Source organism: Tamandua tetradactyla, chromosome 5, assembly GCF_023851605.1.
Source record: "Tamandua tetradactyla isolate mTamTet1 chromosome 5, mTamTet1.pri, whole genome shotgun sequence".
Taxonomy (NCBI): domain Eukaryota; kingdom Metazoa; phylum Chordata; class Mammalia; order Pilosa; family Myrmecophagidae; genus Tamandua; species Tamandua tetradactyla.
In genome coordinates this window covers 64607472-64620969 of record NC_135331.1, presented here as the reverse complement: position 1 = coordinate 64620969, position 13498 = coordinate 64607472, and the positions used below count along the sequence as shown (strand labels likewise).

The window sequence follows — 13498 nt, the reverse complement described above, 5'->3', positions numbered from 1 at the left end:
CAACAAAAAAGACCGGATTTTGGACATATTGGGCAAAGCCTTTTAAAAAAAACCACAATATGCTTAAGGAGATAAGGGAAAGCACATAAAAAGGACTAAAATATGTGAGGAAAACAGTGAATGAACAATATGATAATCTTAAAAAAGAGAAATTTTGAAAAGGAAAGCGAGGAAGATTGCTGGAGGAGAAGACAAAATTAATTGAAATGAAAAATTCATTAGAGGATTTCAGTAGCAAATTGGAGCTGGAATAAGAAATTATAAATGAAGTCGAAGACAGAATACTTTAAATGATTCAGACTGATAAGGAGAAAAAAAAAGAATTTCAAAAAGAGAACAGAGCCTAAGAGTCCTCTGGGACACTTCAAATATACCAATGTATACATTATGGGAGTTCCAGAAGGAGAAGAAAGGGGAGAAAGGAGTACGCAAAGAAATAATGGGAGAATTTTTCCCAAGTTTAATAAAAGCCATGAATAGACACATTTAAGCAGCCCAGTGAACTGCAAACACAACAAATGGGAAAAGAACAATGCTCAGACATAATAATCAAACTGTCAAATGCCAAAGACAAGTAGAGAGCTCTGAGAGCTTTAAGAGAAAAGCAACATGTGATTTAGAAAGGAATCACAATAAAAATTAAGTGCTGATTCCTCATCAGAAATCTTGGAGGCAAAAAAGACAGAAGGATGAAATATTTAAAGTGCTGAAAGAAAGCAGTTGTCAACCAAGAATTTTCTAACCGATGAAGCTGTCTTTTAAAAAGAGGGAGAGTAAAGATACTCTTGGATAAAAAAAAAGCTGAGGGAGTGACAACCACTAGACTCATTCTACAAGCAATGCTGAAGGGAGTTTTTCAGATTGAAAGGAAAGAATAGAAGCGAATTGAAGCAGCATAAAATAATAAAGACCTTTGGTAAAGGTTACCAAATGAGTACTTATAAATGCCAGTATTATTTTAATGTACATTTTGGTATGTAATTCCACATTTTACTTCATATAAGTTCCAAAATACAAATGCATAAAAAGTAATGATAAATCTATGGGTTTGGATATACAGAATAAAGATATAATTTACAGGAAGTACAATAAACAGGTGTAGAGGGATATAGAAAGTGTATATGTATATTATTGAAGGTAAGTTGGTATCAAAATTAAATGTAATCATTAGAGATTTAAGATGTTAAATTTAAGCCCCATAATGGTAACTACACACAAACAATATGAATAATTGATAAAGGACTCAAAATGGCATAATAAAAACTCAAATAAATCTATAGATAGGCATAAGTGGAAGAATTGAGGAACAAATAGGCATTAATTTAAGAACTGATGGACAAAGAAGATGTAAGACTTACAAAGACAAAGAAGAAAATGTAGAAGAAATTTCTAAATTATTAAGAGTTACTTTAAATGTAAATGCCTTAAATTCTCCATTCAAGTGGCAGAGATTGGCAGGATGGATTTAAAAAGCATGACTCAAAACTATGCTCTTTGCAAGAGACTCATATTCAATTCAAAGGCACAAGTATGTTGAAAGTGAAAGGATGGGAAAAATATGCCAGGCAAATGATAACCAAAGGGCTGGGGTAACCATATTAGTATTAGATAAAATAGACTACGTCAAAAACTGTTACAAGGGTCAGAGAGATAACACCATACAGATAAAGGAGTCAATTCAACAAGAAGACATAATTATAAATGTGTATGCACTAACAGCAGAACCTTAAAATATATGAAGTAAATAAGGACAGACTTGAATGGAGAAATACATGGCTCTATATTAAAAGTAGGAGATTTTAATGTGCCATTTTCAATAATGGGCAGATTATCTAGACAGAAGATCTATAAGGAGATAGAAGACTTGAACAATTCTGTAAACCAAATAGACCTACAGTCGTATACCACAAACTTCACATAACAGCAGCAGATCACACATTCTTCTCTAATGCATGTTGATCCTTCTCCCCTTCTCCAGGATAGGCCAGATTTTAGGTCATAAAACAACACTCAATACATTTTAAAACTCATACAATGTGTCTTCTCCGCCACAGTGGAATGAAGCTAGAAACAAATGACAGAGGCAGAAGTGGAAAATTCAACAGGGCACTCTTAAACAGCCAATGGGATAAAGAAATCATAAGAGAAAGAGGAAAACTTTTGAAGCAAATGAAAATGAAAAGACAACAAAGCAAAGAAAAGACATCTGACAAAACTGAGCACCCCTTCTTGATAAAAACACACAGGAATAGATGTAAACTTCCTCCACAAGATAAAGGACATGTAAACAAGTCCACAGCTAACATCCTACTTAATAGTGAAAGAATGAAAGCTTTCCCTCTCAGATCAGAAAGAAGATAAGGATGCTACTATCACCGCTATTATTCAGTATTGTGCTTGAATTTCTAGCCAGATCAATTATACAAGAAAAAGAAATAAAAGGCATCCAAATTGGAAAGGAAGAACTAAAGCATTCTCTATTTGCACATGACATGCTCTTACATAGAGAAAATTCTGAAAACCCACAACCAAGCTACCAGAACTCATACACAAATTCAGCAAAGTGGCAGGGTACAACAGCAACATGCAAAAATCAATTGTGTTTCTATACACTAGTAATAAGCACTTCTGAAGAAGAAATCAAGAGAAAAAACATGTTTACAATAGCAACTAAAAGAATCAAATGCCTAGTAATAAATTTATCCAAGCATGTAAAGGACTTATACATAGAAAACTATAATATATTGCTAAAAGACATAAAAGAAGATCTAAATAAATGAAAGGAAATTCACTGTCCACAGATTGGAAGATTACATAGTTAAGATGTCAGTTCTACCCAAAGCATTCACAGTTTCAACACAATCCCAATAAAAATTCCAACAGTCTTCTTTCAGAAATATAGAAGTCAATCATCAAATTTATATGGGAGTGTAAGGGGGCCTGAAAAGGCAAAATCATCTTGAAAAAGATCAAAGTTGGAGGGCTTATACTTCCTGGTTTTTAAAACTAATTACAAAACAAATTTATAGAAATTATCAGCATGGTACTGGCACAAGGACAGACATGTAGCCAAAGAGTAAAAACGAGAGTTCAGAAATAAACCCTCACATCCAAAGCCAATTGATTTTTGACAAGAGTGTCAAGTCCACTCAATTAGGAAAAAATAATCTCTTCAAAAATGTTGTTGGAGAAACTGGACAGCCATGAGCAAAAGAATGAAAGTGGACCCCCATCTCACACAATATATGAAAATCAACTCAAAATATATCACACACCTAAATATAAGAACTAGAACTATAAAAATCTTAGAAGAAATCTTAAGTCTAACATCAGGACTTTGTGTTAGGCAAAAACATTTTCTTAAGACTTTTTACCAAAAGCAGACGCAACAAAAGAAAAAATGATAAATGTAACTTCATCAAAATGAACATAAACTGCACATCAAAGGACTTCATCATGAAAATCAAAAGAATAACTATGCAATTAGAGAAAATAATCATAAACCACACATCCAGTAAGAGTTTAAGAAATCCTCCAACTCAGCACAAAAAGACAAATGACCCAATTAAGAAACGGGCAAAAGACTTGAATAGACATTTCTCCAGAGAAATACAAATGGCTAAAAAAGATGTATAAAAAGATACTCAACATCATTAACCACTAGGGAAATGCAAATCAAAATCACAATAAATTATCATTTCTCACCCAGTAGAATGGCTACTATTTACAAAAATCAGAAAATAAAAAGTGTTGGAGAGGATGCAGAGAACTAGGAGTACTAGTTCATTGTTGTTTGTGATGTAAAATGATGCAGGGGCTGTGGAAAACAATTTGTTGGTTCCTCAGAAAGATAAGTATAGAATTACCATATAACCAGCAATCCCACTTCCAGGTATATGCCTAATAGAATTGAAAGCAGATATTGGAGTAGCTATTTGTACACTGATGATTGTAGCAACATTATCCCTAATTGCCAAGAGATGGAAGCGACTCAAATGTCTATCAACTAATGAATAAATAAACAAAATATAGTATACACATACAATGGAGTATTATTCAGTCATGAAAAGATATGAAATTCTGACACATGCACAATAATGTATGAATCTTGAAGACACAATGACGAGTGAAATAAACAGGCACACCAGGACAAATACTGTAAGATCTCACTGAAATTAAATAATTAGAATAAGCAGATTCATAGAGTTGGAAGCTAAAATATAGCTTACCAGGGATTTGGGTTAGGGTAGGCAAGTAGTTAATGTTTAATTGGTACAGAATTTCTGTGTTTGGTAATGGGAAAGTTTTGGTACTGGATAGCATGATGGTGGCACGACATTGTGAATGTAGTTAGCACTACTGAATTATATATTTGAAAGTGGTTAAAAGAGGAAATTTTAGGTTTTATATATGTTACTCAAAAAAACCCCACATAAACCCATACAACCTGTGCTGGTTTGAAATGATGTATGGACCCTAGAAAAGCCATGTTTTAATCCTAATCCCATTTTGTAAAGGCAGCCACTTCATCTACTCCCTATTCGGCTTTGTATGTTTGAAACGTAATTAGATCGTCTCCCTGGAGATGTGATTTAATCAAGAGCAGTTGCTAAACTGGATTAGGTAGAGGTGTGTCACCACCCATTTCGGTGGGTTTTGAGTAGTCTCTGGAGTCCTATAAAAAAGGAAACATTTTGGAGAATGACAGAGATTCAGAGAGAGCAGAGCAGAACGACATAGCCACAAAGAGCAGAGAGTCCACAAGCCAGCGACCTTTGGAGATGAAGAAGGAAAACGCCTCCCAGGGAGCTTCATGAAACCAGAAGCCAGGAGAGAAAGCTAGCAGATGATGCTGTGTTCGCCATGTGCCCTTCCAGATGAGAGAGAACCCTGACCATGTTCACCATGTGCCTTCTCACTTGAGAGAGAAACCCTGAACTTCATCGGCCTTCTTGAACCAAGGTATCTTTCCCTGGAAGGATGCCTTTGATTGGACATTTCTATAGACTTGCTTTAATTGGGACAGTTTTATGACCTGAGAACTGTAAACTAGCAACTTACTGAACTCCCCTTTTAAAAAGCCATTCTATTCCTGGTATATTGCGTTCCGGCAGCTAGCAAACTAGAACACAACCCAAACAGTAAACCCTAATGTAAACTATGGACCGTAGTTAATAGGACAATAATAATAATATTATACGATTATTGTTATATATTATAATATATAATATAATATGATATATTCTCTCATCAGTTATAACAAAGGTACCCCGCTAATTCAAAGTTTTAATAAAGGAGAGGTATATGAGAACTGTATTTTCTGCATGCCTTTTCTGTAAACTTACTTCTCTAATAAAAAATGAAGGAAAGAATAATTTAGATAAAGTACTTCCACAATGCATATAAAATTTAAAATGAAAATGTTAATTCTAGGCCTATGAACAGAAACAAGAGTTCCACAAGGGCTTACAATAAATTCTTGATGAAAACTTTTAAAACAACCTCGTGAATACAATTCCAAGCCATCTGCTAAATAGAGAAATCACTATCTATGGTGCTATAACTACATATATGTATCCAAATTTTAGCATGAGGAGATTTATTCCTTCAGTGTATGTTTCCAACAGGTTAAGGAGGATGGGTTTTATGTAACTTGAATATTATCATAATGTCAAAATTAATATTTTTAAAGTTTATTAAAAGTAACAAATCAATTCCATCGAATTTTAAAAGCCCAATGATATCAGAGTAATGAATGAAGGAAAGGGAAAGAAGTTAGGTTTAACAGAACACCTTACATATTCTGTGTCATTTAATTTTCAGCACAACCCAGTAAAGTCATCATAGGGTTATCTCCATTTAACATATGAGAGAATTGAAAGGACTCTGCTAGGTAGTGACCCCAGTTCTTCCCATCTCTCCAATGTCCTTATATTTCTCATAGGGCAAACCTCGGAGGAAGTTGCTTCTGGTATTTGTTCCAACAGTTTTTTAATTAGGTTTTTCCTTACATATTAGGAGGCGCTAACCTGGTATCATGTGGAGGATCTGGTTATGTCAGATTCTGGAATACTGTTAAGAAGGAACTTATGGCTGAATTTTTAGCTCACAGTGGTGTTGGATCCATTATTATGTCTATTGATAAGTTGAGTCGCTACCTTGTCACAGGCGATCTTGATGGATGGTTGAAAATCTGGAATATAGAGGTAAACAGAAAAATGTCTCCCATTGTGTTTATTATTTTTGATTGCATTTTGTTGCAGGGAGCTATGAGTCAGGTCTTGTCTGTTTCCTAGATCAAGGATGAAATGTTCAGTCTAAATATTTTTTTAAAAATATTTAAAAAATTTACATGCAATGAAAAGAAACTCCTTTTAAATAATTTATGGAGAAAAATGCATGGATTTTTCTCAGTATTGAAAATCTTCTGTTAATATATGGTTAAGTCAATCACCCAGGTAAGAAACGCAGCATTATTTGAACATAAGTAATTAAGATATGCCTTATTTGAAATGAAGAATTCAGGATTTTTTGAGTCACTCATTACCAGCCCAAATATCTAATAATATAAAATTGTTCAATACGTAACTGTGTGTACACGGTAAAGTTTATCTCTATGAACTATCTGACTTTGTTGGTTTTTTCTACTTCCCCTCTCTCTTCCCCTTCTCTTTTCACTTCTCAAGTCAGTCAAACCATTTCAAAAACTTTTTTTGACTGTTGAGACTGCTTTTATCTCTGTTATCATGAACTTATCTTCTGCTTTTGGCTCTCAGAATATTGTTTCCAAATTTACCTTTTTCTCATTTCCGTATCAGAACCTTTTTGAAACAAAACAAAACAAAACAAAATAAAAAGCAGTCACTGTGATCTTTTACTTTCTGTGTTTTGGAATTCTGGCATATCTTTCCATCCAGGAGTACTGCCTTCATTCCACCAACAGCCAAGTCACTCAGGCCCCAGCTCTGCTGAGGTCGTTCCGCCCCCACGAGGACCGGGTCAGTTCCCTGGCGCTGTGCGAGCTGGGCGGCCGCTCGCTGGCGGTCTCATCCTCCGCAGACTGCAGCATCGCGCTGGCCGACGTCTGCGGGACTTCGGTTTGGATCTTCGGTCAGGTAGAAACATTGCTTCCTTATTATTGTAGTGTATGCTTGGTATTTCGCACGAATGTTGGCTGATTGTCTATTTGAATGGCTGTTCAATGTGCATCCTCAGGAGAGCGCCGACTGGCATTTCTGAGGCTGTAGCTCCGATCCTCTCTCGGACGGTGGGCTACTGACCACGGCGGTTCCAGCAAGAGCAGGACACTGGTGACACGGAAGGATGGGGGCGCCGCGCAGCCCCAAATATCCCAGGATTTCTGGGAAAGATTCCTCCTCTAAAACAAATGCATTCCTTCCATTTCAAAATGTAGTAAAACTGTGGTATTGATAGAAATTACCACGTTATCATTAAACAGATGAGGATGACTGTAATAATCAAATGTAAAAATATTTCAGAACACAGTGTGCAAGGGTAGTTCAGTGGTAGAATTCTCGCCTGCCATGCGGGAGACCCGGGTTCGGTTACCGGTCCATGCACTTCCCAAAAAACAAAGAAGCAAGCAAACAAACGAAAAACCAACTAAACAAAAGTTCAGCAAGTGAAGCTGCAATAGGGGATACTCACTTGGAAAAAGAATGAAATGTAACCCCGCGCAATACAGCATACAAACAAATTCAGAACAAACAAGCCTTTCTCATTCATCGTCTGGTCCACTCCTACCAAAACAATAGCAAACAATCCCTGACTTTTTCTTGTGGGCATGTAAGGTCTTGATATGAATTACCTCATTTAATCTTCACAATTGCCCCCACAAAAGAGAAGCTCCTATCATTCTCAGAGGCACGGAGAATTAGGGCAAATTGCCTGAGCTACTAGAGGATTTTGACTTTTAACTCAGGCTGGCTGACTTTAGATCTAATGCTTTTAACCTCTTCGTCCCATGAAACTAACCCTGAGTTATGCACTTGTATCATAGAGATATGAAATGGAAGCAACGGGCATTGGAAAAAAGAAATAGTTATTGTCTCACATTTCTATTCTTTTTTTCTTTTGCTTTCATGGGATCTCTGACCCTGCTCTCTTTGTGCTATGGAGACAAAATACATCCCCTCACTTTTAGGACTGTTCCAAGCATGGTATGAGGTGAAGGCTGGAGCCTCAATTTCTGCCTGGCCCACTGACTTGGTTCTACTTAGTAGCCTCAGGTGCCTCTCTCACCTGGTGAAAGTACAACTCCTGCCTGAGCATTGGAAGACAAGGTCCGTTGCTGTATTTGTGAAGTCAGATGATGTTAACCTGAGCTGAAAGAATTCGAGGCAGGCTTTCAGGATATAGAGGGTGCTGGTAAATCAGAAAAAAACCTGGGGAGGTTGGCCCCTGTTTAACTAGTCAACCCACAAATCTCCATATAACATTCAAGAGCTATATCAGTCACGTCTACCCTGTAAATAACTCAGCTGCTAGACTTTTCTCAGTCAGAAAAGCAACAGCTGAGTAGGGACTCAAGTGGATGTGTGGGTAATCGTGGGTGCGTCAGACAGGCTGGGACAGGGCTGGCATTCTCAACGGAAAAAGACTTGAAAAGTCTACATCTGGCAATTGAAGAAGCTGATGCAATGCCAACATTTCTATAAGGGCAGGGAGCTCTGGAGAGATGAAGAGGAGGTTTGGATCACAGGTAAAGAAAGAAAGCATCATCATGCAGGTGATGTCTGGAATAAAAGTCCCTTTGAATAGGTTTGAAGCAAGAAATAAGGCCATTCTAGGTGTGGGTGCCATCTTATCTGTGTCTCCCAAACAAAATCTGTGGTAAAGTTTAAGGAGTTTGTGATAGTGAAATTATTCACTTTTATGTTTTTGTTATTTTGTATTTTTTTAATTCTTCATTTTTTGAAGGACTTCAGCCCCAATAAGTCTGTATGAGAACAGGCATGTATGCATGTGTGTATTTGTGGTTTTTCCTTCTGTTCAAGACAGGAAAACAGTCTCTAGAATTGTGGCAGTTTTGGAAAATAAAAGTTGGGCAAAACTGGAGAGAGCTGAAATTTCTAGTCTGTTTTGGTTGAGCTTTTTTTTTTTTTTAAGTATTTACTTTTATCAAGCTGTCTTGAAATGGGAACTACTAGTCCTAATCGGTATTAGGGAAGAGAAAGAAGGGAGGGAAAGGAAAGGGAAGGGAGGGGAAGGGAGATAAAAAATTAGAAGACACTGGAAAATAGCAGAGAAGTGAATGTGCTTTTCATGGTGTGTGAGGCACCCTTTTACAGAATGAACTGGAAGTTATGGAGAACAGATGGAAATACGCAGATAAGGAGAAAGGTCTCTATGGGTAAATATAACAAGTTTTATTGAACATATTTGAGTTGAACGGGGAAATGACTTGTCCTACATTTCAATGTTATCTTTTAGTTACAATAATACTGCTCTAGCAGTTATAAAAACAGGGTGGGAAAACATTAGAAATAGCATCAATGTATGTTAATTTCGTAAGAAATTGCCTGCAGTCTGTTTAAAATACTTCAAATTTAGTGTAATGTGATTCTATTGGGAAATCACAAACACATGTAGTCCATACATGGTGCTCACGATATCATCACAGTTGTGTATGCATTACCATGACCATTTTAGAGTATTTGTATCACTCCAGAAAAAGAAATAAAAGAAAAAAGAAAAAAACTGATATCCCATACTCCTTATCTCTCCCTTTCATAGACCACTAATATTTCCATCTATCCATTTTTTTACCTTCTATCTCCCCTATTATTTATTTATTTATTATCCTTATGTTTTTATTTATCTGTCCCTACCCTGGAAAAATGGAGCACCCGACACAAGGTTCTCACAATCATATGGTCACATTATAAAAGCTGTATCATTATACAATTGTCTTCAAGAATCAAGGCTACTGGAACACAGCTCAACAGTTTCAGGTACTTCCCTCCAGCCGCTCCAATACACCATAAGCTAAAAAGGGATATCTATACAATGCATAAGAATAACCTCCATGATAGCCTCTTGACTCTGTTTGAAATCTCTCAGCCGCTGCCACTTTATTTTGTCTCGTTTCTCTCTTCTCCCTTTTAGTCAAGAGGGGTTTCTCAATCCCATGATGCTAGGTCCTGGCTTATCCTGGGAGTTCTGTCCCATGTTTCCAAGGAGATTTACACCCGTGGGAGTCATGTCCCACGTAGTGGGGAGGGCAGTGAGTTCCCCTGCCTAGCTGGCTTACAGAGAGGCCACATCTGGGCAACAAAAGAGGTTCTCTGGGGATGACTCTTAGGCATAATTATAAGTAGGCTTAGCTTTTCCTTTGCAGGAATTAAAGGCTCAGCCTATTGATTTGGTTGGCACTACTGCTTACAAGAATGTCAGAAATTCACTGAATGCAGAAGTTGAATATTTCCTCCTTTCTCCCCAGTCTCCCAAGGGGACTTTGCAAATACTTCTTTATTCACTGCTCAGATTACTCTCGGATATATCAGGGCATCACACTAACTTGGACAAACCAACAAGATCTCATGCCCTATTCAAGATTCCATGTACTTTTGGTGTTCAACTAACCTGAACATACAAGTTAAATTAGATAATGTACTACCCAAAATATAAATTTTTCACCAAATAAACATCTCTCCCTTTGGTCTCACACAGAAGTTGAAGTTTTAAAATATGGACCATATCATCCTTTACCCTGTATTCTGATTTACCTTAGCCCTATCCAGATCAGCTTCTTTCATCTCTCTAGTTAAAGTCTGGTCCCTTTTTCACCTTTTTAAACAGTTGCCGTATGGCGTACTGCTGACTTTCATAGCTTCAGAATTCTAACTCTGAGTCTCAGATGTCACCAAAATACTCGAAGTTTCTGGGAATGACCAGGTTATAAACAAACAGCTCAATATCTCAGAATTTAGAAATAACAGTTACAATTCCTGAATATATGTGACTGCTGTAAGAGCTTACAATCTAGAACCCTTACAAGAGGCCCCAAACTGATAACCCATGCTCTCAACTTCAATTCTCCAAGTTTGTACATTATAGTTAACCCATATGAGAGAGGCATGATAATATGTTTTGTTTGTTTGTTTGTTTGTTTCTGGCATTTCATTCAACTTACTGTCCTTAAGTTTCATTCGCATAGTTCAGGTCTCAAACTTTATTCTTGTAGCCGCTCAGAAGTCCGTTGTATGTAATGATTCTATAAATTTCTTGAGAGAAGTTTTGCTTTTTTAAAGAACTGTGAATCACTTTTACAACATAGCTATTGATCTTAGTTGGGTTTCAGCTTAGATTTTTAAAAGGAAGAGGTTTGGTATGTTTATTTCTAGAGCTGGGGAAATAGAGGTGGTTTGGTTATCCATAGATACACATTTATTTCAGGAAACAGTTGTGGGATTAAAAATAAATCAGCTGAAGCCTGTGCTATCTGACCCCTCTTTAAGCACTAATCACCACTGTGCCAAGCAGAGTTTATGTACTGCCACCCCCCTTTATTACGTTGATTTTATAGTTGGTGCTTTTGACTGTGCCTATTCACCCAATTAAAAAAATTTGATTAAGCTTTCCACATTTAAACATCGAGAGAGTTCATTTAAAGATCCAGATTTCTGGCTTCTCTTGAAAAAGAATGTAGACCATCACTTAGAGTAACTATACCTGACTTTATGTAAACTAGGTTCTCTCATTCGCTGCAGTCCTCATCCCTTTCCTTTTTGCCTGGAAATACCTGAGGCTACATTTCATTTGCTTTTTGTCATTTTATATGACTCAGTTCATTCACTTACTACCTGCCTGGTCTTCTTAAGCATTTTACTTTACAAACCCTGATAAAAAACGCTGAATACTGTCATCAAATACTCTTGGGGTACCTGATGTCCCCCTCATATCACACAGGCTGTGTTCTCTGGTACACTTCTCTGTGGGTGGTGTGAATTGATATGAGACAAGGAAATGGGCTCTGTATTTAAAATATAAAATTGGTTGTCATTGGTGAGCTTGTGTTAGATGAATGCATATTGACAATTGTAGCCAAGATCTGTGAAAATAATCATATGACATATATATCTTCTGAGAAAAATAAATTCTCAATATTTGGCCTGGGTTTTAAAGAATGACTTTCTTTTGGAATTTTAGAAGTTAAGATGCAAAGAAAATAGCTGGAGGAGCAATTAATGCTGGCAGTTCTTCAACAAAAGCTTAATTTTTCCTTTTTAGCAATTATAAATCTTGCTATTTAGAATTTTTTATTGGAGAGGGCAGTTTGTTTATTTTTTTCATCATTCTTTATTACTCCTTCAGAGAATTTTTGTGTTTTTCTTATGGCCCTTATCACAAATTGCATGTCAAAGCCTCATCTCCTCTGTAAGGGTTGCAAGCTCCCTGAGGACAGGAACCACGTTATAGTCATTTTTAGTCTTCTTTTTTTTTTTACATGGGCAGGCATCGGGAATCAAACCCGGGTCCTCTGGCATGGCAGGCGAGCATTCTTCCCTGCTGAGCCACCATGGCCCATCCCATTTTTAGTCATTTTTTGAGTTGCCTGGATTTGCTAGTGTGCTGTACATGGTAGACACTCAATATATATTTGACAATGATAATTTTTATAAAATAAAATCTTTTATTTTATAAAAGCTATTTTTTTTTTTTTTTTAGGCAAAGCACTGGCAACTTGAAAGCAGCCTTTTCCTTCCAAAAAGAGATGCTAATTTAATGGAAAATGAGATTCGAGAGGAAGGTACAAGGGTGATACCTATACTTTCTAAGGAAGAATCGTGCTCAGATCCAGCAGAACAATCTCTACTTGATGAGAAAATTAAAGAAGAACTAACAAATAAGTAAGTAATTTTAAGTGTTCCCCAGATGTTAGCAGGAGTCCTTCTGGTCTGTGAGATCTCCACCAGATTGGCGTCAGTGCCCTTCTGTGCTCTGTGGAGTGCCCAGTGACTACAGGGGACATTTCAATCAAATGTTTAAGGATTGGTATTGTGTGTATGTGTGTTGGAGAAGGGGGCCTATTTCTCAGGATCATATCTAGTTCTTATTTCTTGCCTACACTGAATTCTTGATTTCTATTCAATGCCTTCTAGTCTTGAGTTCTGCTCCATTGTTAATCTAATTGTGGAAATTAGCCCCTTTCTTAAAATATGTGAAGATTTCATTCCCGGTTTTGGTAAGGTGAACAAGAGTTTATACATGCAGAATTTCAAATAATTTAGTTTTGAATGTTTGATATCACTCTCCATTAAGGCGCCTAGCTATCCCTCCATGGTGTTCAGCCATTTCTTCTCTATGTAGCTAATCTGCTAGGCCCCTTACGTTCATCTCACCTCCCTAATACTAGGAAGTGTATTTCTTTTGTTTCCTTCACTCCTGCTCTCATAATCTCATAATCTCACCTTTCACCCTAAATAATTTTTCAATGCTTTTAAAAAGATTCGCTCCTCACAAGATATATCCACTA

General features: G+C 36.8%; 1 protein-coding gene across 1 annotated transcript in view; it reads left to right on the top strand.

Annotated features, from left to right (window-relative positions):
- WDR49 (WD repeat domain 49) overlaps positions 1 to 13498 on the top strand; it is a 117383-nt gene that overhangs the window by 81839 nt on the left and 22046 nt on the right. Inside the window, exons 12-14 of the mRNA XM_077159374.1 lie at positions 6019 to 6206; positions 6918 to 7115; positions 12691 to 12872. Coding sequence (XP_077015489.1) covers positions 6019 to 6206; positions 6918 to 7115; positions 12691 to 12872 — 568 coding nt within the window. The remainder of the gene's footprint in view (positions 1 to 6018; positions 6207 to 6917; positions 7116 to 12690; positions 12873 to 13498) is intronic.